The sequence below is a fragment of the Vanessa cardui genome, chromosome 9, assembly GCF_905220365.1.
Source record: "Vanessa cardui chromosome 9, ilVanCard2.1, whole genome shotgun sequence".
NCBI lineage: Eukaryota > Metazoa > Arthropoda > Insecta > Lepidoptera > Nymphalidae > Vanessa > Vanessa cardui.
In genome coordinates this window covers 2,149,588-2,173,529 of record NC_061131.1, presented here as the reverse complement: position 1 = coordinate 2,173,529, position 23,942 = coordinate 2,149,588, and the positions used below count along the sequence as shown (strand labels likewise).

General features: G+C 31.9%; 1 protein-coding gene and 1 non-coding gene across 2 annotated transcripts; both read right to left on the bottom strand.

Moving 5' to 3' along the window:
- Positions 1 to 407: 407 nt before the first annotated feature.
- Positions 408 to 23,658, bottom strand: LOC124532308 (aminopeptidase N-like). Its single transcript, XM_047107157.1, has 13 exons — positions 22,983 to 23,658; positions 17,452 to 17,625; positions 14,918 to 15,229; positions 12,519 to 12,708; positions 11,598 to 11,857; positions 11,023 to 11,215; positions 10,460 to 10,646; positions 9,318 to 9,415; positions 8,634 to 8,816; positions 7,954 to 8,132; positions 3,747 to 3,866; positions 2,371 to 2,464; positions 408 to 1,524 (listed from the first exon to the last, which is right to left on the bottom strand). Exons 1-13 carry the CDS (start codon positions 23,432 to 23,434, stop codon positions 1,420 to 1,422), a joined length of 2,547 nt encoding a protein of 848 aa, XP_046963113.1. The 5' UTR covers positions 23,435 to 23,658; the 3' UTR covers positions 408 to 1,419.
- Positions 7,145 to 7,249, bottom strand: LOC124532659. The gene has a single exon (XR_006966656.1). It is a non-coding gene; the product is annotated as a U6 spliceosomal RNA (small nuclear RNA).
- Positions 23,659 to 23,942: the final 284 nt, after the last annotated feature.

Here is a 23,942-nt window from a genome sequence, read left to right as displayed (position 1 = left end):
TCATATAAGATAATTTAATAGCTTAATATAAGTAGGTTAATAAGTATTTCCAAATCATAAGCAAACGCGTCCTCTTGCTTTTGATTTGAAATAATAAAATAATATATTAAATGTAAACAATTTTATTTTGCATATAAAATACTAGTTCTTAGATATGATAAATTAATATGTAGTGTTTATATTATAAGACAATAAATTATTGTATACTTAGCAATAAGAATAATTGTTTTATTTAAACATATATCGACACAAATAATTACAATTTGACTAGAAGATACAATTAACATATTATTTACAAATTATGTTATAACAAAATTCAAAGATTTAAAAAAAGTCTCTATTATAAATTAATAATCTGTATAATTTAAATTTGGATAACATAATCACGCAAATTCGAATTGCTCTCTCGCTTCAGGTCTTTCCGGTTGTATCAGTCTGTGCCATCAGATCATGAGAGTTAAAGGAGATGAAATTGCAACTGTGTTTGCGCACAAATTTGTGCACTAAAATAAGTCCAGCATTGACTGACCCTAGCTGGTGATCTAAATCAGTCACAATATGTAAATAATATTTCAGTATAAAATTTATTCTAAGCTTACATACATCATTTCACGTAAGTATTTTTTTTAAATATATCCAAAACCATTAAAAATTTTGTTTAAGGAATGTTACATAGTTCATGAAAAACCCTTATTCAACTCGACCACAAATCATAAATTAATCGAATCATCTAATTCGATAAGGGCAGTGATATAAATAATTAAGAGAAAATAACTAGATGGGTAATAACATGAACACAAATATTCCGTTCAGTTTATATAGACTACATATAATAAAATTATCGTAAATGTTCTTAATAAACCTTATACATTTTTTAATAGATCTCACTACCATTTACTATTAAAAAAGAAACTCACTGTGCGCTCTTTGTATGATTAGATCTTTTAACTACTCGCCGAATTTTAATATGGTTTTTAGTAAATTGATTCATGAGGAATAGTAGGCAAATGCCAGAAATTTCAAAATTCCTAGCCAAAAACATACAAGAATTGTACTTTTTTATTGTATTAAGTGAACTGTACCCTTCCCATTTAAGGCAATATTATGATCCTCTACCCAAAGGTTGCCTGGAAGAGATCGCTGCTTAGCGATAAGGCCGCCTGTTGCACCTCATGCAAATTTTGTGTATCAAAAATGTTATATTTAGTTTTAAGATTGGGTGCAATAAAGAATAAATAAATAAACAAATAAGTAATTATGGGTAGCAGATAATAATTATGATTTTAAATTAAACTGGTATGTATGGTTTTATAAATCTAGCAATCAAAGTAGCTGAAATCAAACAACAACTAAATAAATAGAAACGGGTAAATGCTGTATGAACTTCCGAAACTATTTACACAAAAATTTGGTTTCTATTTATCTGAGGGTTATAGTTATTAATATTCCTGTAACTAATACCAAAGAGGTTATAAACGAAAATGTTGCTTCATTAGTTGATTCTGGTGTTGAAGTTAATGGCATCTGTAAAAAAATAAATACACATCAATGATGCTTATAAGATTGAAATGATCTTAACCGATGATTGCGGGTTCCAACCCAGGCAAGCACCGCTGATTCATGTGCTTATTTTGTCTTTATAATTCATCTCGTGCTCAGCGGTGAAGGAAAACATCGTGAGGAAACCTGCATATGACAAATTTCATAGAAATTCTGCCACATGTGTATTCCACCAAATTCTCCTCAAAGTGAGAGGAGGCCTTAAGCCCAGCAGTGGGAATTTACAGGCTATTGTTGTTGTTGTTGATGCTTATATATATTACTAGCTTTGCCCGCGACCTTGTACGCGTTTAAATTTAACAGAAAAAAATTTAATTGAAGCCTAAGCTACTCCTTATTATATCAGTTATGTGCCAATGAAAGTCCCTTCAAAATCGGTCCAGCCATTTCAGAGATTAGCTGGAACAAACGGTATTAATAATACGATAGTAATAAATTTTGGTATATGTACCGTGTATATATACATATGTTTTGAGTAAAAAAGGGCTATTTTAATATTACAAGCAGACAGTCCAATTTTATTAAATGTATAGATTAACTGGATACTTGTTATTAGAACATCAAGCCACTTTAATTATTAGATGAGATCTACGCTATCAAACAGCTGCTATTATGTAGAATTCTCTCCCTAAAAATGCATACGTGTTTCGGTCAAACTTTATCGTCAGAGGATCTTTAGTAATGTGCCAAATTTAAATATTCGCATCAATTGAAAATCACGAATTAAAATTTCCAAATCTTTTTGTTATTTCTAGTGAAAATATGGAAGAAAAAAACTTTGTATCGTTTTTTTTTCAAAAAACTTCTCACCTCAGTGGGTTTCATCGTCGTTGTCGACATCATGATCGGTAGAGGTCTTGGGCTGCCTATTGGAATTCTGTAGAGAAATCTGTTTTCTTCACGCCTTAAAAGTATGAAAGATAATAGTTAGTATTTTAAAATAAATATGATCATCATTCTTTGGAGAGATTGCGGGTGAGTTCACACGATTCAATTTTGATTTATCAATTAGACATGATAAAAGAGTATAGATGAGGAGCAATATTTTTTGTTTTTCGAGACTGACTGAGAAAATTTTGGTCTCAGTCAATTCAGTCTAAAATTTTAAATACGTGTGCTCTTCAATAAAATAAATATTTTGATAGAGCTTTAATTAATATATTTGAAACATAAAAAGCCCTTTTATTGTGGTGACTGACTCAGATAATTTTATTTTTAAGCCACACGCAGGCCGAATGGAGGAAAGACTTGTAGATAACAGAATTAATTCATTTATTCATGACTGAGTGTTGAGGGCCGAGATTTTATATTCTGTACTGTGTAGATTATTAAGAGAAAATTATTAATTTGTGTTTAAAATTCATCTAGGGCTCGGCGGTGAAGGAAAACATCGCGAGGAAATCTGTATGTGTCTAATCTTATAAAAAATCCGCCACAGCGTAGTGGCATATGAGAAGCCTTAGCCCAGCAGTAGGAAATTTATAGGCGGTTGTTGTTATTGTTCTGTGGTTATCTGTCATTGTAAAAATCAGAACCGAAAAAGCCCAGTAATCCAAGATGCTAGCTTAGAGTCTGGACATATTAATAAGCGTACCTTTAATGAAATGTCACAAAAAAATAATAATGAAAAATCACATACCGCTGGAATGAACATCGTAAGGAAACCAACATACCCTAAACTCTTATCCAAATCCACTACAAAGAGTTTTTAAAACACGTTATGCCCACTAATTCGTAGTAAAACAGCGTAACCATTTTCATAAGGAAATGGGACACATTTAATGAACAGTCGAGTCGAGATGGCCCAGTGGTTAGAACGCGTGCATCTTAACCGATGATTGCGGGTTCAAACCCAGGCAAGCACCGCTGATTCATTAGCTTAAATTGTCTTTATAATTCATCTCGTGCTCAGCGGTGAAGGAAAACATCGTGAGGAAACCTGCATGTAACAAATTTCATAGAAATTCTGCCACATGTGTATTCTCCAACCCGCATTGGAACAGCGTGGTGGAATATGTTCCAAACCTTCTCCTCAAAAGGAGAGGAGGCCTTTAGCCCAGCAGTGGGAATTTACAGGCTGCTGTTGTTGTTGTAATTAACAGTGTGACCGTCTCTACCAGTATAACTGTTTCACTGTTTTAACTGAAACATTCTATGAATATGAATAATTAAAAAATGCATCTTACACTTTGTGTTCTGCGATAATTTTGTCTTCTAATTCAAATCTATTTAATTTTGTTCCTATATTATCTCTACCGTCTTGGACGACTGTGTAATAACAGGCTTCACGAAAATCTGGATTGAATCTGCAATTACAACAAACATTATACTATTATTTGAGGACTACTTAACGATCCTAAAATAAGATTGCATAGTTAATCTTAACTAATCTTAGATTATATCAAAAGATCCTAAAACTCTTCTGCAAATAGATCAGGGAAATTTCAGATACAATTCAGCATTTATTTTCTTAATACAAAAGTATAATTCTCACTTTATTCATGAGCCCTGTTAGTTCAAAATTATTACCACTATAATAATAATAATAATAATAATAGCCTTTATTCAGACAAAAAAGAATATTTTTTTTTTTTTTTTTTTTTTTTTTTTTAGTTTACAATTAGTTCACACTGCATCAACTGTCTACATATAGTCTACAATGTCTGTATGTCACTTATTGACAAAGGCCTCCTCCAACTGTCGCCATTTCTCCCTGTTCTTTGCCAATCTTGGCCATGTTCCACCAGCTATGGTCTTGATTTCATCGACCCATCGTCTGAACGGTCTACCCCGTTTTCTTTTCTTGTGTCCGGTATACCAATCCATAACTAATTTTGACCATTTTTCCCTCCCTCTAATTGTGTGACCTGACCACTTCCATTTTAATTTCCTTATTGTTTTTACCACATCTGTTGTTCTCGTTTCTTTCTTTATGGTTGCAATTTGGATTTTGTCAGAGAGTCTCTTTCCCATCATGCTTCTTTCAATGGAATTCTGGCATGTTTGTAGCTTCTTTTCATCCTTTTTTCTGAGTGCCCATGTTTGGCAACCATAAGTAAGTATAGGAAGTATACATTTGTCAAAGAGTTTTCGTTTAATGTTTAGCTTAATTTCACTGTTTTTCATTATTTCTTTTAAACTCCAATATCTCTTCCATGCATTTCCAATACGTCTGTCGATTTCTTTTTTGGTCAAATCTGAGGGGGAGATTATTTGTCCCAGATATATATACTCTTCAACATATTCTATTGTATTGTTATTGATACTAATTGGTGTTTGTTTCCCATTTGTCATGACTTTCGTTTTTTGTGTGTTCATGACTAATCCTACTTTTTGACTTTCTCTATCTAGATCGTTCAGCATTATTTGCAGGCCTTCACTCGTCGCCGAAATTATTATTAGGTCATCCGCGAATCTCAGATGCGATAACTTTTGACCATTAATGGACAACCCACAATTTTCCCAGTTCAGGTGTCTGAAAACTTTCTCCAAAACAGCCGTAAAAAGTTTAGGAGAGAGAGGGTCGCCTTGGCGTACACCTCTGTCTATTTTAATCTCCTTCCCTTCCTTTTCTAGTTTAATTTTAGCTGTGCTGTTCTCATAGATGTTTCTTAGTATCCTTATATATTTGCATTCGACTCCTTGGCTCTTCAGTGCTTGCCAAATCTCTTCATGCTCTATGGTGTCGAAAGCTTTGCTGTAGTCCACGAAGCAGCAATAGAAAGTAAAGTTAAACTCTTTACTTTTTTCAAATAATTGTTTTATTACATACATGTGGTCTAAAGTCGAGTATCCGCTTCTGAATCCTGCCTGTTCTTTTGGCTGGCTTTCATCTAACCTATTATTTATTCTATCCAGTATTATTTTTGCAAAGACTTTGTAGATGTTCGATGACAAACTAATAGGCCTATAGTTATTTATGTTATCTTTGTCCCCTTTTTTATGTAAAAGTATTATAGTCGACGTTGTCCATTGGTTAGGTATATTTTCGGTTTGAAGCACTTCATTGAAAATGTGTTGTAGAATTGGTATTAGGTGGTCTTTATTAAGTATGATGAACTCGTTGGTTATACCATCAGACCCTGGAGCTTTATCTTTCTTTTGGGATGTTATAGCTTTATTTATTTCTGCAGGGATTATTTCTGGTATAATGCTTTCTTCATTTAAATCTGTCTTTCGTATGAAATGATTTTTCTTCTCATATAGTTCCTTGAAAAAGCTACTAGCTATAGACAAGATTTCAGGTCTCCGTTTCTCTTGTTTGTGGTTCTTATTTATTAAATTTGGTATCCAGTTTTGTTTCTCTGAAAGTTGTTTTATAGCTTTTTTAGTACCACCAGTTTTTTTAATGCATTCTTCAAGCAGTTCCACCCTGTATTTTTGTCGATCCTTTCTCATTTGTGATTTTATTTTCTTACTCAATCCAGCTATTTCTTTTCTTATACTTTTTGACTTTTGCGGATATGATATAAGTTCTGCTCTGGATCGTAAAAGCTCTTTACTTTTATTTCCAACCCATTTTATTGTTTTATTTTCACCTTTCTGTTCAATCTTACTGTTTCTGTACAAGAGTTCTTGAAATGTATTGTACTTATGTTGTATGTCAAAGCCTTTGGTATTTTGTATGAAGTGTTGTAATTTTTGTTGTAATGTTTCACTACTTTCCAATGCTACGTCGTTTATTTTCTTTACCATAAAGGGTCGACTCTTCTTGGTTCTATCGATATTTAACTTTGCTCTCACCATTCTGTGGTTGCTGTTGAAATTAATTTTGTTTATAACTCTACAATCATGAAATTTTTTATATTTATTTGTTAGGATGTAATCTATTTCGTTTTTGTGGAAGCTGTCTGGATGTATCCATGTCCATCTATTATTTTTACGGTTCTTGTACAGACTGTTTAGTATTGTTAAGTTGTATTCATAAGCTAGTTCTATCATCATGTTACCATTCCTTGTTCTTTTCCCTGAGGAAGTATATGGACCTAGGACAATTTCCTCACCATCTCTTCTATCGCCCGTTCTAGCATTAAAATCGCCCATTACTATTAAATTATTGTGTGTGTGGGTTTTGATAGCCTCTGATAATGTATTATAGAAGTGCTTGATTTCTGATAGATTGGAAGTCTCTGTTGGAGAGTAAACTTGGACAATTGACCACATTTCGTTTTGCGGTGGAAGTTTTATATTAAGAATTGCAATACGTTCTGATATACCGATAAATTCATGAATGTATGGTTTAAATTTTTTCTTAATTAAAAATCCCGTTCCATGCAGGCCTGGTGTTTCTCCTTTGTAGTATAATAAAAAGTCTCCATGATCATCTATGCTTTCTCCTAGACGTCTTACTTCGCATAGTCCTATTATAGACCAACGTATATCTTTGAGAGCCAGGATTAATTCTGCTAGGCTTTCATTTGTTCTCAGCGAGAGAGTATTATATGTTGCAATGTGCATTATATCTTCTTTTTGATTGGCTTTTGTGGAAAGGGTACATTTTTGACTTTGGATTGAGGTAGTTGGAGGGTAGCGGTCTTCTTCCCCCACGGTGACCAACCGGATTGGGGTGTCTTTGTATAAAGTTAAAAATGTGGAACGCTTCACGATTTTGCGTGTCATCCTTGCGCAGGGCCCATGCCATTACCACTATATAAGATTTTAAATTAACATGGCTTTTATTATTATTAAAGTTATTCATTTAGGGATATTTACCATGTTTTTTATTTTTTTTTTCAGTGGACAAGACATTCGTAGATAATGTCGAAATATCGAGCTTCACCGAACAAAATTAAAAAATATGGTAAATATCCCGAAATAAATAACTTTAATTATTACCACTGTTATTAAATTCTTTAGTTAGTTATATTATAAATCAAGAAATGCTCAATACATTTTGGGAAGATTATGGGTATTGGGTTTGTAAATGCAACGGAACCTGTCAGGCTGAGACGTGATTTCATGCGTCGCTCCGAGCGACTTCCCAAACATTTCGAACATTCCTCGAGTAACGTGAATGGAATCCAAACAATTCTCAATAATAACTAAACGAAGGATTACTTTGGAATTTATAGAATCACATATTTGCAAGAACAAAACATTCACGGAAATGTATTGCATCTTTAAATTTTATGTATATTGGTTTTGTAGTTATTTTTTCCGTAGTAAATATGACTCCTGATTTATCAGTACAGATTATATATTTACTTTTTTTTTGAGTGTAAGCGATGCCAATTTTACAGATATATTAATTTCCCTATTTACAACTCTAATTAAGTTTGAGAAGAAGCATGCCTTTGATTTTTTACATGGCATTGACACTATATATATTTCATTTATAAATTAATACTTTAGTAATCCTTATTTTAATGAATACTAGGTAAATACACTATTTACCTCATCTTAGCATTTACATGATCTGCATAATATCTTCTCATTTCATTCAAGCAAGGTCTGTGTTTAATTTCGCAAGCAAATTCAACGATACTGCTTCTAAACAATCTCGTGTTTGGACGTTGTTCAACGTTCGCCATCAGTCTTCTGTATATCGTTGATACTTTCTTTTGCATAAATTTCTGAAATTATTAAAAACAAATAACACTTTATTAATTACTCAACAATAGCCTTGAAATTTTCATCTCCTGGGATAAGGCCTCCTTTGAGGAGAATGTTTGGAACATATTCCACCACTTCAATGCGGGTTGGTGGAATATACGTGGCAGAATTTAGACACATGCTGGTTTCCTCGCGATGTTTTTCTTCACTGCCAGGCACGAGATGAATTATAAACAAAAATTAAGCACATATATTTTGTGGTGCTAGGCTGGGCTTGAACCCGAAATCATCGGTTAAGATGCACGCGTTATAACCAGTGGGTCATCTCGACTCTCAATTCAACTAATTACTAGATACCTGTTTTAGTTACAAAGCAAACTCTTTCTGGTAATGTTTACATATAAACTTGTATAAATTCAAATATAGAGTCTCAAAATCAAATGCTTTTTACAAAAATAAAACGAAAATTCATTTCATTTGTTCGCGTTAACCTATTTTATGCTGAAGATTATGTTCTATACCTGCCATTCTTCATAGATCATCTTAGTCATCTTCACGCCCTCTATCTTGAATAATTCGAAACCGGATATGGCAGATTCCCAGACTGCTAGACTTAGTTCTTTATTAAGGTAATCCAAAACCTCGATGGCGATGTCTTCACGTACATCTCCAGCGGCGTACAGTGCAAAAATGTCATTTACAATCTGTATGACAAGTTATAATAAGGATTATGATGATATTTTTCATATAACTTATGTTGTATGTATATAAATTCCAAGGATTCTTTTTTTTATAAACTAATAAGATTAACATAAAATTTCATAAAGTGCAGAAGGAGTAGCTATTGGTCTTAAAATGAAAGATGAAATTATAATTTAGGACACTTATTATACACCGAAGTATCAAAAGATAAAAATATTTGAACAGATTATAAATTAGTTTCTATTTTTTTTTAAATATTAATATCTCTGATGAAAGATTTGACGCTGAGCCTTTGAAATTAACAGTTCGTCATCAGAATAATTTTCCCTACTATAATCTAAAAAGTCAATTGAAGTCAGTCGGCAAATTGCTCGAGGTTAAAACACGCTCCTGGGATATAAAACATTTATGCCATTTTATCAAATGTAAAATTTTAAATAATATTATGATTCATAACAAAAAAAAATATTTCTTCCTATTTATAAAGTAACATCGTCACGTACCTGTGCTCTATTTAATTCGTCGATAGCTGCGTGATTTTCTTTCAGAGTTTTCGCAATCAGTCTCCACGTTTCGTCGTCGTAATTTACTCGATAATATCCTTTAAAAACATTAAAACTGTCATAATACAGCGTACCATTCAGATTTATTTTATTGTCACTTAATTCTATCTTATAATAATGGAATAATATAAAAAATCGCGATCATAAATGCCGTGCTTTTTATTGAAGTTTTTAATTCGTAGGCAATAAAATTGTATTCGGTTTTTCCATACCACTAAAACTAATTATAACAATATAAACCATAGAGTAGTGTTTACAAAACAGTCGAGGTGTGGGAAGTGGTGAGGTGTCGGCGTGGGCGCGACTAAAATAGACAGTTAAGTGCGCGTACGCGGCCGCGGGCGCGAGCGCGGGCAAGGGCGCGCCGAGGCCGCGTGCGCCTCACGCTAAACTAAGGCTGTGATGGTAAACAGACAAAGATGCTATCTAGTATTTACGTTTCGAATATATCTCACTTTCATCTCCGCTACTAAACAACACCAGATTTAGACCATACTTCAAAAGTGGGTCAGTTGATTTTTATTGTACATATATATTTTTTTATTGTATAGGTTGGCGGACGAGCATATGGGCCACCTGATGGTAAGTGGTCACCATTGCCCATAGACAATAATGCTCTAAGAAATATTAACTATTCCTTACATCGTTAATGTGCCACCAACCTTGGGAACTAAGATGTTATGTCCCTTGTGCCTGTTGCTACACTGGCTCACTCACCCTTCAGACCGGAACACAACAAAACTGAGTACTGTTATTTGGCTGTAGAATAACTGATGAGCGGGTGGTACCTACCCAGACGGGCTTGCACAAGGCCCTACCACCAAGTAACATAGTAATATTTACTTCAATTAAATGGATATTTTTCAATAAATGTTATTGAAGTTGTTATTACTAGAAAACGGTATAGGCATATATACGTTTTAGAAATAGAAGCCACTTGTTAGATGCATAATGGAAGTATGATTCAACAGAATTGCTGTAACGAATTCACTTAGTCGTGTTACCTAAATTTATGTGTTCTTCAAATGTGTTTCAGGGACCTTTTATTAAATTGTAAATGATATAAATTGAAAGTAACAAACCTGAAGCGTTTCTATTGAGAATAATCCAACCTCCATTGAGATTCTCTCCAAACGTGTAAGTCTGCATGCCGATGGTAAACCTCGGTTGGAAACAGTTGTAACAGTTTTGATTGTTCTGAACGATGTATGAGATAGGGATGAGATAGTTTGAGTCGAATCTGTACTCTTCGGTGAAGCTGAATTTTCTCTAGAAACAAATATCATAATCGGTTTAACGGTTGTTGTCTTCGATACTTTTATCTATCTGAACAATTTTGTTATTAAAATAGATTTCAAATAGAGTTTTTGATTCATAAACGACATTCAAAAAGTCAAGTATTAAAATTTAAACTACGTTCTAAAATTCCAATATTTTTATAAATAAACGGTTTATGTTAAATTGCTCTTGGATTAAAACTTTTGATCTCTCCTTACCTTAACAATGATATAACATTAAAAACTCTTGTTAAAATAATTATAAATACATATAATTTTATTTTATATGTCCTGCAAGCTTTGCCAGAAGACAAAGTCTCTTACAAGACATCATTGTATCTAACAGCGAAAATTGAAATAACGTTTACCTGTTTCAGCTGTATAGCATTTGGTGTCCGATCTCTCAATACATTTACATTGATAACAGGATATCCAGCTTGATTGAACCAGGAATTGAGGACTCTTGAAGCGGTTGATCCGTTGAAGAACTGATGCAGACATTCTACCGTGTTACGGTCGAGATTTATCATGAAGTCAGTAAGGGATATGTACTGTCCTCTCCTGAAATATTGACAATTGTTAGGAGCAATTAATAAGGAATAATTGTGAATAATGATTCTTAACATGGGTTTCAAGATTACTTTCACATTTTGGCTTGAGTAATTTAAAAATGAAAATATACATTAATATTATAAATCTGTAAGTAACTGTGTATGTCTATCTGTCTGTCGCTCTTTCACAAACAAAACGCTGAGCCAAATTTAATGAAATTTGGCATGAAGCAAACTTGAAATCCAAGAAAGGCCAAGCCACTTTTTTTGCCTGACACATGACAACCAAAGTCCTAAAACGCGAGAGATGTCGCGGGCGACTACTAGTACAAATCTATCATTGGTAAATGAAGATTTACTTAAGATAAAATGATTATTTCAATATATCTTACCTGCTATTTATATATTTAACTAAAGCCTGATGATATTTTTCAGAACCCAACCAATTTTCAACCATCCACAGCAACGAAGCCGTCTTCATAGTGACTAGCTCTTTGTACCTCGATGGTATTTCTATTGCCATTGTCCGGTTGAAAGTTGCCAAAGCTGGCGTTGTGTGATGCCAATCAACTGCCATTGCTTTGTGTTTCATTTGCAAGCCATAATTTTCAGTTGTTCGTCTTCGTCCTATTGACATATCGCCATGGTTGTACTGTTAATTAGGAAAAAATGATTTCATCAAGCATCGTGTGACAAATATGTAATTTTAAACAACGTTCAGTAATTATTAAGAGAGTGATCAAAATGGAAAGGTATTAATTAAGAAGTGGAAATTGAATATAAAAGATATGGTTCAAGAAAATCCATCCTTTCCTGTATCGGGAGAGACTACGATAGCTTATAACTTTTTGTTAAGAAACTTAAGATATGTAGGCATTTTCTTTAATAAAGAATAGGGCTGGTAATCTCGTTTGTACATTAAACCCTGTAACTAATTAAAAAATAAAAACAAAAATGTGATTGCCTCTTATATTATGTATGAAATTGAGTTCAATTATAATAATCATTAATGCATTAGCAGTTTTAAAAAAGGAATTAATTCGAAAATATCATATTATTTCGCTTAGTGCATATTTCTCTGAATATTTCTTGAAAACGTTGGAAATTCTAAACCGTTAAAGCTGAATACACACATTGGGTGAAAATATCATCAATTAATAAAAAGTCCAATAACATTAAAGTATATCTATTAATAATTAAAACATGTATATTAACTAGTAAAATTGAGAAAATATTTGAAAAGGAAACATTAGTCAGACGTATCTATCATGCCTTGACCTACTTAAAACCAAAGAAGCGTATCATTTGAATACCTGCGATAATAAATAATGGGCCATGTAAGTAGCGACGCCCTCTTTGAACCATTCTTCTCTCCATCTAGTGCGTTGCAATTCCCCGGGATTGCCGAGCCAAATCCGACTCAGTTGCTGAGCGAGCTCGAACATCATACGCTCTATTTGTTTAATACTCGTGTACTCGTATATATTTGCCAATTTATTGTCACTGGAATTATCAACTTAATCAATATACTATACAAATAGTACGACACAATTTAGATGTAGCATCGGCAAATTCAATAAAACTGATTACGGCCGATTTATAAAACCAATAGAATTAGCCCTATCGCGCCATTCGACGCTATTCGTCGCTATAAATTCCTGCGTCAGTTCAACCCGAGAAAGAACGTGCATATAAATCGACGTGTCAAATAACAAGTTATTACGTTTGTATAAAAATCATATTCAAATAAGAAATAAATATTGATAATATAGGATAGCGTACTTAAATCGGATTTGATCGGTTTTACAAATTTAGCCGATGCTACCTCGAAGATATAATATAAAAAATTCGAATTACCTAAATTTTGTTTATTGGTGAATTACCTAAAACTAAAATAATTCTCAGATCAGATCAGATCTTTTGCGAACTAATAGTAGTGTTTAATTCGACCATGAATAAGTTATAGTAAAACTTATATTTTGAATAAACGAATTTGATGTGATTTGATTTATATAACAATTTTGTGTATGTATCTAAAACGTCGTACCAACCGTCAATTTGGTTGAAGCCAAAGTCTTTTTGTGATGTTTAGACATGAACGAAAATTTACTGTAAAGGTTCTATTTTCAATAAAGGAATTTGATGTGATTTGATTTATAACAATTTTGTGTGTGTTTCTAAAATGTCGTACCAACCATCAATTTGGTTAAAACTTAAGTCTTTTTGTGATGTTTAGACATGAACGAACCTTCAAAGGCCATGATAAATTTGATTGTGAATAACAAATTAATCCGAATTTATTTATGCTATACGAAGTATTATAATATAAATTAATTCGCCTAAGAAGAGCTTACCAATAATATTTATATTTAAACTACCATTGCGCACCTGTTTTATATGAATACATTTTTCATTGTAGATTTTAATAATAAACAATTTTCGTAATCGTAAACGATTTCATGGACAAGAAAGCTTTGTATATATTAATTAATCAGCGCATTATAAAGAGTTAAAAATAATTATTACGTTTTTAGAACGCATTGCTTTATCGTAAAAATGGATTTGATTTGTCTTAATTTAAAACGAATTAATTTGGAAATGAGATGCTTATAAAATAACGGTATTTTTATTAACATACGACTTAAAAAAATTAAACGCTTAAATATATACAAATATGAACTAAAAGGAGTTACTGTATAAATCTTGACCACGTGGAAAAATTGTGGAATTCTTTTTTATAAGCATAAAATAATATTTTTTTCTAAAACACTTTACGAGATACAGTCTCTTCGAGTAGATTGATTATAAAAATTGCTTAAGATCACTATGACGTTACAAAAAGGAACACTCTTTATTTATCATCCTAGATCATAGTCTATTTCAGGACATGGATATAACTAAGAGATGCAGAACCACATAGTAATAATATGAATGACATTTTAAAACGTCCTTATAAAATCTTTCTTCATTCCCAAGTACGAAATACTTTACTCTATTTTACTTCCAATAAAATTGGAGTGTTGTTTGTAATATTAAAATAACCCTTTTTTACTCAATGCATTTGTATTTATACATGGTACATATACCAAATTAACATTTTTCACAATTTTTGTCTGTCTGTTTGTTCCGGCTAATCTCTGGAACGGCTGGACTAATTTTGACGGGACTTTCACTGCAGCTAGCTGCTATAATAAGGAGTAACTTAGGCTTTAATTTTTTTTTGTTAAATTAAATGCACAAACAGACACATTGACCACTTAATGATAAGCAGTCACCACTACAGAGACAAAATATATAATAAAAATAATAACTGGTACAAAATTCACCATCATTTACATAGACAATACGAAACCAACCATAGATACTAAGATGTCATGTCTCTCTAGGCCGTAGTTACATTGGCTCTTGACCTTAAAATCGGAACATAACAATTCAAAGAGTGGTATTATCTAGACTATCTTGCACATCCTACTATTCAAATATTAATTATAATGTCTAATACAGGACCTGATTAAAACCTCATTAGTGCTTGTTCTAATTTAAAAACCGCAATATGATCTACGTATTCTAACCTTCGGTTCATTTACTGAGTACTGATTACAAAAAAAAAAATAACACTATATATCTTTGTCTTTTTCTTACACAATAAGTTTGACAAGGATGAAATATAAATTACTTAAATAGTATATGAATTCTGTTTGATGTTGCTCACCCAATGGTAAGTAGATTCCAGCTTGCGATTTCATATCCATTTAGTATGGTTGGTACAGCGACTATATTTATTGGTCCATACACAAGAGGACGATCAATCAGTGCATATTCATGAATCAAATTGATAAGTGTTTCTCCAAAATTCAATATGAATGAATAATGCTTGAGATGAGACACTGGTGCCCAAACTATCAGTGTGTCGTTTTTGACGGATACTTTCCGGCTACCAAAGTCGGAATGGTGGAATCCTACTTGATGGAGGCCTGCTTGCGGTGACGGTGTGTACTCAATGATTGAGTAGCTGTCCTTTGAACTGAAAATAAAAATATGCATTATAATAAACATTATAAATAAATTTTACTTAGAATTATTTTTTTCTAACACTAAGTCATTACGTATCGGATATTGTAGTATGTATGAACGAGACTTAACAGTATTATTAATTTTTAAATATTGTAATTGAAAACTCTCATAATTGAATGAAAGTAAAATATTACGCCGTAATATTAATATATATTTTTTATACCAAGGGTAAAGCCCGTATTGGTTATACCCACTCATCAGATATTCTACCTCGAAACACTACTTAGTATTGCTGTGTTTCAGTGTAACCGTACAAGGAACATAACGTTATAGCTCTAAAGATTAGTGACGTAAGATGGTAGCGACCTTACCACCGGGATGCCTATTATTACAAAAAAAAAATATGCTTGTCTGCATTAGAACCTCTTTTTTGTTTTACCTTTTTATTTTTTAATTGATTTTAAAAATACCAACGCCAGCTTACGTTATTTTAATTGAAAGCAATATAGTACTATAAAATTTCTCTTCGTATACTAAAATGGTAATGGTTCTTGGAAATAGAAAATATCTCCAGCTTTCTGATATAATTGACTCTGTACATAAGCAGTTATGGTCTGTGTGTCAGTGGTTTTAAATTAAACGAGAGATTTATAAAACAGCAAACAAGAAGAAATCAGGAAATCGATCGTTTGAATTAGTACAAATATTTTTTAGTACTTTTTCAATGATCTTTCAAATAGAAACACATTCGAAGTACCTTTTAAAATTTATAATAATATGTAGTATTTACTTCACTTACATATACACTGCTATACAAAAAAAGTATGAATATTATGAAGACCAAAAATTAGGTAGTCTTCAAAAATAGAGATTTTTTATACATACGAAACTCATAACAAGCATATATTAAACATAACAATGTTATTATATTAATATTCGATCACACTGGATCTAACTATCGATCATCAAAATCGATTTAAACCCGAACGAACGTATATGGTACATAAACTAAGAACCTTCTTTAAAGTCGGCTTATAAACGCTGTCAAACGGGTCGAGCCCTCAACTCTTGCCGTATAGGGCAAACGATCGCAATTGTGGAAACTGTGTCACTCATTGTGGTTTCAACTCGTTATAGATCCACAGATCTATACTCAGCTGCCGAGCTTAATATAGAGGCTATAGAAAAACTGATCACGTCCTTAAAAAAAACTTGTATTCTATTGAGAATTTACACTATAGAAAAGTACTCTTGATGATTATACAATTCCAACAGCTGACCTACATATAATAGAAACAAACATTTACAACAACTACATAGATTACATAAAACTAGCTGATGATTGTATGAATTGCAATACCTCAGTAATCTATTTTCAAATTATTATTAGATACTACGTGCTCTCATGTATTACAAATAATATACAAGTTGATTTGTAACAAGTGCCACCTATCAAGTTACAAATTGTATAGATCATACCGATAATCCAACATGCATTCTCAAATAATATAACGCACTAGCAATCCCCCGGCTTCACAATTTCGCGATTTATTAATAAATAAAATAATTTATACCATACAGTACTCAGAAATAATATAGCTTTCTACGAATCGGTTAGAATTGGATTTTAGTCCCAAAATTTACCACATACAAACAAACAAAATATTACCTCTTTATATTATTAGTGCATGAAATAATCAATCCATTACATATGTAAAACACAATACGAGTATATAAGAGGTAAGTAAATTATTGTTTACCAGAACAACCCGCTTCACACGGGTGCAATTCTTTTACTAAATATGTTAGAGAATAACCCTAGCCTCCAATACGGTGTTATATCATTTGATTCTATATCATTATGTATTATTATGAATATATATCAGAGGCTATAGAATTTACTTTATTATATACAATTATGATGGAATTGATCAATAATTTATAAAACTGTTATTAATATTATTTTATGTGGCATAACTACAGAAATTACATATTTAAACTACAGATTTTTTTTCTTTACAATATTGTACATGTATTGTATACAAAATTATCACTCGTATCATTCTATCTACTAAAAATCGCATCAAAATCCGTAGCATAATTTTAAAGACCTAAGCATACATAGGGATAGACAGCGGTTAGCAATTTTGTTTTATACTAAGTAATGATAATGATACGATGAATGATATGGGAATTGTGCCAGAGATCATCTTACATTGGTGCTTCACTTACTTCTGGTGTTTGAACTCCTTGGCAATGACCAAACTGGTGTTACAACTCTGTAGTCCCGGGTGTGGCGCTGCGACATAAACTTTAAATTTGAAGACAGCTTCGAATTGTGGATTGTCAAAGCAGGGGAAGAAATATTTTGCTTTGTTAGGTGAAAGGCGAGTTGTGTAGAGATATCTGAAATAAATAACATAAGGTTATGTTTAAGTATTACTATATAATTAGCCTCTCCTCATATGTAAGATAATGTCTAGACCTGACCGTCTACTCCGATACTAGTTGTCCTATTTTAGGCGTAAGAATTTCTCATATTGTATTAATGAGTTTTACAAATAAATGTTAGTTATTATCGTAATGAAATAAGTGATGATTGGAGGTCACTATCAAATATATATATTGATGCAATAAGAAATAAAATTTATTCAAGTGGGCTTTTACAAGCACTTTTGAATCGGTATTTAACAATTAAGTGAAGCTACCACCGGTTCGGAAAGTAGATTCTACCGAAAAGAACCGGCAAGAAAATCAGTAGTTACTCTTTTTCAACATTTAAAAAATACAAAGTCATGTTAGTTAATACAATTATTTAAATTAATATCAAACATTCCTTGGAACTAAAATTTTAATCACCGTTTGCTTGTAGTTACACTAGCTCACTCACCCTCCAAACATAAATACAATAATACTAAGAATATTCTATTAGTATTTAGAATCTACCTAGGCTTGCACTATCTAACCAATATAGTTTTCAATAACAGTCAAGAATGTATCAGTTTCTTTGACTAATGTACTAAAAGTACCATAATTACGAGGTACTCTGTGTGTGTGTGTGTGTGTGTGTGTCTCTCCTCGAGCTACTGGTTGTTTTGGTGAATACTGTGACATTGACTAGCTAACTAGAAGTTGAATTGGTTCAGGAGTTCAAAAAAAGATAATTTGTATCAAATAATCAGACTCATGTATGTACATTTACTATATCATTACTTAGTCCAATTACTACCCACGGTCTAGGAACATAAAATTTGCAGTTTTATTGTTTACCATATTTAGATAATACCTATGCGTCTATGTATTTAACCGCCTCGTTAGTGTACTGGCTAGCTTATACGATCCCGCAGCCTCTCCATATTGTGTCAAGCAACGCGATTGCAATGGTTTTAGTAGGTAATAAGAATAAATTACCCGATTTCCTTTAGAGGCCTGGGTAACTTTCTGAAGATTTTCACTGCGCAAAATACAAACTGGATTTTAAGACCATAAATGCGCTCAGCATTTATCGTCATTCAAATCGAGGAACACATATGTAAATATAAAATTATAATTCCGAAAAAAAACTTTCATTAGCAGTTCAGAGTCTGGAAGGTAAAATCATGTAGACTTTACAAGTAACTACAGCTCTGTGACACGGAAAATGTGTACAGTTTTTCTGAACACCTTCCGATCGTATCAGCTTAGCCATTTTATCGGATTAAGTAAAGTAACAGTCTGTAAATTTCCCTATGCTGGGATAGATAAGGCCTCCTCTTCCATTAAGGAGAGGGCTTGGAACATATTCCACCACACTGTTCCAATGCGGATTGGTGGGATGCACCTGTGGCAGAATTTCGATGAAATTAGACACATGCAGGTTTCGTCACGATATTTTCCTTCACTGTCGATTACGAGATGAATAATAAACACATATTATGCACATATATACAGTGGTGCTTGCCTGGGTTTGAACCCGCAATCATCGGTTAAAATGCACGCAAATTCTAACCACTGGACCATCTCAGCTCTTATCGTATTAAGAGAGTGTGGGAATAAGCAAATATCTCATCGGTGCTTAGGTTAGGTTAGGTTTAGGCTTAGATTGTATCCATAATACGTCCTGCACAGCTAGCTTACTTCCCTTGAGAAGTCCCGCCTAAGTCAAAAATGGTCCAAAGAACATCATCATCGTTTAGCTTAATTACCACCCACTCTCGTGGACATAATCTTACATAAAAATCTTTAGTATTTTAAGTGAATACCATATTTAGATAATAGGTACTTACGACTTTTTGTATTAAATATAATAATTATGATTGCTGGATATTTTCGGTTTAGTTATGCATAAATAAATGCAAAATAAATCGCCTGTTAAAAATCAACCCAGTCATATTTACACTCATTTACTCAGTGGGTGGTACTTGCTTAGGTACCATTGAACGTTCAATTATTCTAGCTGGATACAGTAATATTTTAGTATGTAAATCATGATTTCCATACATTAAAATAACTATTAAAGGTTCTATATGTACATATGTATGTCTATATACTAGTCTTACATAAAAAAAATAATATACTGAGTTGTCTAAAAGACAGTCTCATTTTATTTCTTTTTCCATTTTCAAAAATTCATGAAAAACAATTTTTAATCTATACATATAAATAGGAGACTTTTGTAAAATTTAAATAACCGCTTTTTCAAACGGTTCATACACCAAAGAAAAATCAATTTTATTCTGTTCTTTATCTAATAATACTAATATCTACAACGGCTTGATCCATTTTGTAAATGTAATAAGGAGTAATATAGGCTACAACAATAACTTTTTTGTTAAATTCAAATGCGCACAGTCTCGAGCACAGTTATTTAGTACATATAGGATACTAACACTTTAGACTTATTAGCAAAGGCATGTAGTTTTTAGCTCACTTATCACTATTCAACTGTTCTATTACTTGTTAAAAAAAAAAAGAAACTGTATCGTTTTAAACTATGTCACTGAAACGAGGAATCCTTAACGTGTACTGACACTTATTTTTGACGACCTCCGTGGTCGAGTGGTGTGTACACCGGTTTTCATGGGTACGCCACTCCGAGATCCTGGGTTCGATTCCCGGCTGAGTCGATGTAGATTATCATTAGTATCTATGTTGTCTTGGGTCCGGATGTTTATGGTACCGTCGTTACTTCTGATTTTCCATAACACAAGTGCTTTAGCTACTTACATTGGGATCAGAGTAATGTATGTGATGTTGTCTTATATTTATTTATTTATTTAATCTTGAAACAAAACAATTGTTTTATATCGACATGCTAATTTGACGTAACATAACATATATAGTTACATTTTTATAGCTTCTATTATTTTATATATTCTTTTTTATAATATGAAATGGATACGTCCTAGTTTTTCTACCCTGTATACAAGTTCTACACACCGACACAATGGATCTATCCGCTTTTAATAAAAATTAATAATATACATACTCTTATGTATGTATATAACACTCTATGTAGGTAAGATATTAAGTAGGTATATTGACTACTAGTAAGGCAAAAAAAATTGCCTTGCCCTTTCTTGGAGTTCAAGTTTGCTTCATACCAAATTTCATCAAATTCGGTTCAGAGGTTTGTGTATGAAATTATAATATTAATATAGATTTCACGGCTATCGATAATATAATATATGACATAATATTATAAATGTTTATTTCTATTATATCCATGTATCAGGAAGCAAGATAAGTACTTCATGTACTTACACTATGCTTTCTAAGAAAATTGTTCAATATAAACAAAAAATAATAAAAATTTTAGCAAAAAGAAAAACCGAATTCAAACAAAAGATTATTTTAAAACAAATAAATATGTACTAAAAAGTAAGAAAAATAATTGCGTATTCAATATATATTTTTAGAATCCTCCTAGATAAATTGAAATGAAAAATATTACACTACTTAAAAGTCAATTTACGATTATATAACGTAGTTGTATTTAAAAATAAAAATTATCAAAATTTGTGCACACAGTTAAAAGTTAAGAGGTAACAAACATAAAAAAATACAAAAATACACCTCCTCATTTTTGAAGTCGGTTGAAAAAAACAAAAATAAAGTTATTTATTTTGTTGTTTAACCAATTAATTAAATACATATAAACGTAGCCTTCTGTAAATTATAATTTATGCAAACAGAACCTTGATTTATATAGATAGCTAAGTCTTCCGCGTGGGAACCATTCCTAGAACAGATATTGTATCAATAAAATCACAAATTTCCATTAAAGTACATCAATGACTTTCAGTGGGTGCTGTATAATAAACTAATGCTAGTATAGTATAGAAAACATAGTATTATTATAATACGGTTTTGCAGCTGCATAATTATTATATCTTTAACCGACTTCAAAAAAGGAGGAGGTTATCAATTTTTTGTGAATTTTTTTATGTTTGTTACCTCATAATAACTAATATTATTATTATTGTGTATATAAATTTGTTACTTTGCGACTTCGCTAATTAACTGATTATTTTATTATTATTTTCTAGATAAATCTAAAAACTGTTTGTTTTAAATATAAAAATACATCGTACCGACTAATTTTAGTTTTATATAGCAATAAAAAGATCGTTATATGGGATTAAATTTATATTATTTTAATAATTTTCTCTTTATAATTTCAAAAAGTATAATGTAGGCGGGTTCATCTGTATAATAGTGAGCCGATTTTTTAATTTACTTTATGGACTAAAATGGGAATTATTTTTTCTTTTATTTATTTCAACAAGACCTCCTTGTCGAAATAACTATTCTACTTACATTACTATTTATATACTTAAATTACTATTGCTATTTAAAATAAAGTATACTAAAATAAAAAATAAAAATTAATAAAAATACGATATAGGTACACGAAAAAAGCTATAAATAAATATACTTTATTTTATTTCTAGATATATATATCGCGGCCAGCGTGGTACACCATGTACATTTTTTTTGAAGATTTCTTTATTCAAAAATAAAGTAAGTGTTTACCATCATAACGATCGTTAAGGGGTGAAAAATAAAGGTGGAAGGAGGATGGAAATAGATATAAATGCAATGGAATGCATGAAATAGCCTGATAGAATTGGGCGAAGCCGTGTGGGAACCAGTGAACTATAAATTTCAATCATATAACACAACCAATTCCCTAATCGCTTTTCACCCCATACGATAGAAAGAGACAGCAACATTGAAGGCAAAGGTGCTTTGTAGGAAACGAATTCGAATCAATCATAAATTTCTTAATTCTGTACATTGTCGATATGAAAGTAGAAACGATTCTGAAAGCAATTTCTATTAATATTAGTTATGTCTTAACATTGAAAATTTATATTTCGAACTAGTTCCCGCACGCGGCTTCGCTCTTGTTTTAGGGGTTGGTTGTCATGTGTCAGGCAAAAAAGTAGCCTATGTCCTTGAAATAAAACTAGTTTTAACGGATTTAAAGTAGACAGGTAGACAGTCTACCCAAGACCACGAACGCTGTAAAGTGCTCGAAACGTCGGGATGATAAAAATAATTGATATACGCGATTTAAATCCGTTAAAACTAGTTTTATTTCAATGTGTAATAATCGCGAAAATCTAAGACAACATTAGCCTATATCCTTTCTTGGAGTTTAAGTTTGCTTATAACAAATTTCATTAAATTAGTTTAATTTTTTGGTCGTGAAAGAGCGACAGACATACATGCTGAGATACTTTCACATATATAATATTATTAAAGACCATTTTACTCACTTCGACTTTCCATCTTCCTCGTATTCCACTACGAAAATTCCTTGATTATCGAAACCCACTTGTTTGGTAAAAGACATTGACACAAGATATTGAGTCCGGGCCAAACTATACTGTTTAAGAGGTTCCCTTAAATATATGAACAATTTTCCTCTACTATTATCAAATTCGTAAGGCCGGTATTGGTTTATCAAATTAACATTCTTATCTAAAACTTGTATGGTATCACCTTTTATTTCCAAATCTCTGGCATCTAATTCTATAACGTCCACATTTGGGGCATTCGCTATTATTGTAATCACTATACCACAATCGTAATAAGAATTACCATCTTTATATATATGAGGAACTAGGGTCAGTTCATATTGCACTGGATACACTGTGTAGTTAAGGCACTCTTCCTCTAAGACATACGCTGAAGTCGATGCAATTAAAATAAAAAAATAAACAAACATTTTGATTTTTAATCTGCACACTTAAATTTAAAATTTCGAATGTATTCTTTATAATCTGTCAAAAACAGTGTATACTTTTTTTATTCACATATTATTTTTTTCGATAAGAACGCGTTCGAATTTTGAATTGATATTACCGCCAAAATGTAGGACGTTAGATACGTCCAACTCCGACGCGAACTTGAATGAGTTTTGCGTGCGAACGCGGCGTAGTCTTGGCGCCGGCTGCACACCATTTACGTTTGAGCCGTAACCTATCTACCACGTGCTCATTACAATAAGGTAAGTAATATGGTTAAGCCTAATGTCACAGGTCATGGTGAATTGGACGTCAGAGTTCTATTCCATTGGAAACGATTTATGTTTACACTTTAATGTGTATTAAGAATATGGTGAATCATTGTATTTTTTTTAAATATATACACTATTTTTGAGAACGTAGAAATTGTACTAAAATAAAAATAAATAAAATAACTAACGAAACAGACATCATATACATTTAGATAAA